This window comes from Lipotes vexillifer, unplaced genomic scaffold (genome assembly GCF_000442215.2).
Source record: "Lipotes vexillifer unplaced genomic scaffold, Lipotes_vexillifer_v1.1 scaffold1122, whole genome shotgun sequence".
In the NCBI taxonomy this organism is placed as follows: domain Eukaryota; kingdom Metazoa; phylum Chordata; class Mammalia; order Artiodactyla; family Lipotidae; genus Lipotes; species Lipotes vexillifer.
The window spans coordinates 2,527,444-2,532,662 of NW_006798649.1; the positions used below are offsets into that span (position 1 = coordinate 2,527,444).

Consider the following 5,219-nt stretch of genomic DNA (forward strand, 5'->3'; position numbering starts at 1 on the left):
GAGACTTCATTTTTGTAGTGCCAGATGGCAAGTGACAATTTTTAGTTGGCACCACACACCAGCTGGGTGAACTTGGACAAGTTGTTAATCTTTGAGAATGTTTTCTGAATTGTAAAATAGGGATAATACCTATCTCACAGGACTGTTATAAGTTTTAAATGAGAAAATATATGTAAAGCACTTCTGATGGTACCTGGAACATAATAGACTTAATAAATGGTAATTAGGGATTTCCCTAGTGGTCCAGTGGGTAAGACTCTGTGCTCCCAATGCAGGGGGATGGCTTCTATCCCTGGTCAGGGAACTAGATCCTGCATGCGTGCTGCAACTAAAAGTCTGCATGCTGTAACTAAAGATCCCACATGCCTCAATGAAGATCCTGCGTGCCGCAGCTGAGACCCAGTGCAGCCAAAATAAATAAATAAATATATTTTTAAAAAATGGTAATTATATTAGAAAGAGTCCTGGTTAGGTTTTAAAACTTCAGAAACATAGTTTCATATGGTCCCTCAGGTCTGTCGGTGGAACTGGTCAGAAGAGTAGGTGAGAAGAGGTGACAGATATTTTGGGAAAAGATAAATATTTCTGGGGTTAGGGATTAATAAGGACAAACTTCAGGATTTAGGAGATATAGAACCAAGTGTCTACAGTATTGGAAGAAGCATAGGGATTTTATTTGTTGTTGTTGTTGTTGTTGTTTTCAAGATTCAGAAGCATTAATGGGACAACTTTCAAAGCTTGGGGAAGAGAGAGAGAGGGAATAAGTACAGGAAGTGAAACCTTGCAGGACCCTGTAGGGCCCTCCAAGGTATAAATCCTTTCCATGTCCCCTGTTTCTTATCTGTAGGAAATATAGTCTTCATAGCCTCCTTGACCTTTCCTGAGTTCCAAAGGGCAGATTCAAACAGTTGCTTATCAGGGAAGGGAGGGATTGCAGAAAGAAAGGAGGAGCAATCAAGAAACAGTAGTGCAGCATGGGGCAGGTTCCTGGTTCCTCTTCAAGGAATATACATAACAATACATGTTTGAGTTCTGATTGCAGAAAGAAAGGAGGAGCAATCAAGAAACAGTAGTGCAGCATGGGGCAGGTTCCTGGTTCCTCTTCAAGGAATATACATAACAATACATGTTTGAGTTCTTCTGCAGGAACTAAGGCCCCCTCCCAGGTGGAGGACCGTAACTTCAGGCTAAGCACTAGATTCTGGGAACACCATCCTGTTACCTCACCACCAACCAATCAGAAGTCTGTACAAGGTAGAAGGTAATGAAGACTCTGACCCCCTCCCAAAATGATTCTCCTTTTAAAAACTTTCATGGTCCAGCAGAATCTCTGGAGTTGGTTTTTGGACACAAGTCTGCCTTCTCCCCAGGTTGCCAGCCTCCTGAATAAAGCAACCTTTCCTTTCCAACCAACACTTGCCTCTCAAGTATGGGCTTTCGAGTGGTAAACAGCTGAACCTGAGTTTGGTAACAGAAGTCCATGAGGTTCAGAAGAGAGACAGCTTTCTGAAACTTCAGAAAAATGACATGGTTTTAGTGTTTCAGTGAGTTAAATCTCTGTTTCTGAAAATAGCTATACATGTTTCTGGAGCTCAGGTGAACTTGAGGTCGACATAGCTTAGGGAAAATGGTGAGTTTCATAGGTTCTCTCTAAATGATTTTTTTAAATGCATTCCAATTTTGTGATTAATATGGTATACTATGCATTATGGCACATCATGCTGCAAAGAATAATTTATAGTTATTGAAAAGAATTTAAACTTAACCAACCAACAGGTGTTTCATCACAAAATTCCAGTTGCATGTGGCCATAGGAATATTTTCTTAATCTATACATTTGAAACTGCTATAATCGCATTCTGAATGTTCTGATGATTTTTGAAGACCCTGGAATAGTTCCATTTTTCTTGTTCATTTTTTAGGGGTTCCTTATTTTGCAGATGTATTAGAACTGGCTTCAACAAGCAAGCAGGTATCTTATATGATATTTGGCTAATCCACGATAGGTAAATCTGGCTTTAGCTGCACTGAGAGAGACAATGGACATTTTGAACTACTCTTGAGTGGGGCTAGGGAGCATAAGCAGATAGGGTAGGGGATCCTTGGAGAAAAAGAACCAGGCATGGCTTTCTTGACAGAAGCCATTTTGTTATCTAAGCCTGGCCACAATGCTTGCCCTTGAACAGGTCTCAGTAATTAATGATCTTAAGGGAAGAGAAGAATGCAGAAACATTGCCTGTTATTAGGCAAGAGAAGTTCTAAAGAGTCCCAGTTCTCTTTCAATGGCAAAGATTAGCCTGAAGTGCTCAGCTACCAGATCAACTGGAACCTAAGCGATAATGATGTTGACGTTTTATGAACTTCATGACTTAAATCAACTGAAGCTTGAACTCTGTCAACCACCCAAGCCCTTTCATGAATATGCTTAAAACTTCTCCAGTTTTGGGCTTCCCTGGTGGCGCAGTGGTTGAGAGTCCACCTGCCGATGCAGGGGACGCGGGTTCGTGCACTGGTCCAGGAAGATCCCACATGCCGCGGAGCGGCTGGGCCCTTGAGCCATGGCCGCTGAGCCTGGACGTCCGGAGTCTGTGCACCGCAGTGGGAGAGGCCGCAAAAACAAAACAAAACACTTCTCCAGTTTTACAGTTCTGGGAGACACTGCTTTGGGAAAGATCCCCAGGGTTCTCCTTACTTGCTGCAAGTAATAAATCCTTCCTTCTCTCACTCTTTGACTTCGTTGTGTCTTTTGGCTCAACACCCACCAAGAGGCAAACCCTGTGTTTTGGTAACGGGAAGGGAAGAAAGGGAGTAAATGATGTAGAAGCTGCTCAGGAGCTAGAGCGCACAGGGCAGCAGTTCAGCTGGGGTGTGGAGGCTCCTGCTAGATCCCTCATCGGGCTTTAATCCAGCCACACTGTTATGAAACAGGGGCTCTTTGAAGAAATTACTTGGGTCACTAAGTCGGAGACTCATGAAGTGCCAGCACCCTCGTGTAATCCTCCCTCCTGTGACCTTGGGATCAATAGCCTAAAGACAAAGGAGGCCTCTGTGCTTCCCACCTCAGGGGCAGGAAGGGGAGCAGAATGCTTCAAGGTGGCTTACAAAGCTATGTCTTAAAACAGACTTGGAGAGAGCAGTGATTCAGAAGGAGGTAAGAAAACTTGGCGGGGGGCAAGTCCTATTGAAACGTTTAGCGCAGTAAAGTGGTCTGAGGGGTCCATGTAAGTACTAAGAACAATGATTATTTAATACAATTTTGCAACCTTAGAGCTGGAAAGGACCTGAGCAACAATCTAGTCCAAACCTTTCGCTGCCATGGAACTCTTCCTTCAAACAAAATATTCCATAGGAGTCTAAGTACAAACCCACATGAAAGCAGGATTGTTCTGGTTGGGGAAGGGTGGGGGAGGGGCTGGGCGAGGTTAGGAAAAAAAAGCTTATTCATAAGATTAGAAAAAAATTTTAAATCATCATGGAAGAAAATCTTTGAATTTATATTTTTATCATAGGCTAAAGAAAACATTGATTGCAAAGAGTAGAGTTCCCCAAACTGACACATTATTAATTTATAAAGTGAAGAGCCTTTGGATTTTAAGGGCCTTTTTACTAAAGCCTTGAGAACAGGGACTATGACTTTTAGTCACACGGAAATGAGCCTTGGATGGAAATTTTCAGGTTTATGGACTATGCAATGAGTCCCCAAGCCCCACCAGGTGGCGCCCGTGTTCGGCATTTCCATAACGTTTCGTTCTCTCCTCAAGGGTCAGACAGCCTGCCTCGTGTTTTGTAGGTTTAGATAATCCGACTGGCTGTTACGCTCAAGAAAACAACACTTGTGTTCTTCTGTTTTAACCTCCTTCCCTTTCACTTTCGTGCCAACTATCCAAATCCGCTTAACCTTGGTGTTGCCGAGGCATCTTAACTTTTCAGAAAAGTAAAGGGAAAAACCCCACCCATTCCAAGGAAGAAGACAGGAAGAGCCTTCTTTCCAGGGGGTCTGGTGCAGCAGGACGAAGGCTGGGAATTTGGAGACATTTAGTTCAGGCTTCGCCAACCACATGATCTCCTCTGGCCTCAGTTTCCTCATCCTTAAAATGGCTCTGAGCCCTACCATCCGTGGCATCCCATTGCAGGGGAGTCAGACATACCTCAGCTTAAATTCCAGATCCTAGTTAAATCTATATAAAAGAGGGATGTCATCTAGTATGGTTACCGAGGTTAAATGAAAATATTCGTGGCGCCGGTGGTGTCACAAAATGGGTTTATTACTATTGGTTTCCTTTGTTAACTCATTACCTTCCGGAGGGACGCCCCTCAGTGAAGTCTGAGAAATTACCCATGTCTTTCGTTCTTATTTTATTCATATTCAAGGGAGGTTTTAGAATTCTAGGCTGCAACTTGCTAAGAGATAGCTGACCGTGAGGTGCCGGCTGCCACTTCTGAGGCAGAAATCGGGGGCTGCTATTTCACAAACCCTCCGTCAGGGCCTTTCTCCATCCCCAGCCGCGGCCCTCAGGCCTCAGCCAGCGACCAGTGAACCTCAGGGGGCGGGTTCCGAGCCTCCCGCCTCCCACCTTCGGGAGCCAGCTAGAGCTTCCGAGACACGCGCCGCTCAGTGGGGAGAGGCCTCAGCCCCGCCCCTGTGCGTGTCCGCGTAGTTGCGCAGAGGCGTTTCCCGGGGCGTGGCGCGGTTGCTAGGCGACCACACCACTCCCCTTCCCGCCCCTGCTGCTCCTCTGGCTGTTCTCGACCCCAGCCTGTCCCGAGCGAACGCGCGCAGAGCTGCAGTGTGTGCAAGAGAGTGTTAACCGAGGAAACGTCGCGGCCCGGGAGGCAGCCGCCCCAGCGCAGGTGGACGCTGCTCGCCTGACCATCCAACCGCCGCCCCTCCCTCCGGGGGGTCCCGAGCTGACGGATGGGAGGCACAGCTCGCGGGCCCGGGCGGAAGGATGCGGGGCCGCCAGGAGCCGGACTCCCGCCCCAGCAGCGGAGGTAACGGCGCCGGGGGATAACGGTCTGGGGCGCCCGAGTGAGCCGCTGAAACTGGCAGGCGAGGTCGGGGGGCGTGGATGGACTGGGCTGGAGGTTGAGCGAGCCCCCAAGCAGGAAGGACGAGGGAAGGGGTCTGACTCCCTCCCCGGGACTGGCCCACCCTCTTCCTCTCCATCAGCTCCCCTGCCCCCAGCCCAGCGCGGGAGTGGGCCAGAGCGGAGTTAGGG

General features: G+C 47.3%; 1 protein-coding gene across 2 annotated transcripts in view; it reads left to right on the forward strand.

The window, feature by feature from the left end:
• The first annotated feature begins 4,755 nt into the window (after positions 1–4,755).
• The window catches only part of DYRK3 (dual specificity tyrosine phosphorylation regulated kinase 3), a 9,585-nt gene continuing 9,121 nt past the window's right edge, over positions 4,756–5,219 (forward strand). For both annotated transcript variants that reach the window (XM_007470709.1, XM_007470710.1), the window contains exon 1: positions 4,756–4,992. In XM_007470709.1, the coding sequence (XP_007470771.1) occupies positions 4,916–4,992 (77 nt within the window). In that variant the 5' untranslated portion in view covers positions 4,756–4,915. The remainder of the gene's footprint in view (positions 4,993–5,219) is intronic.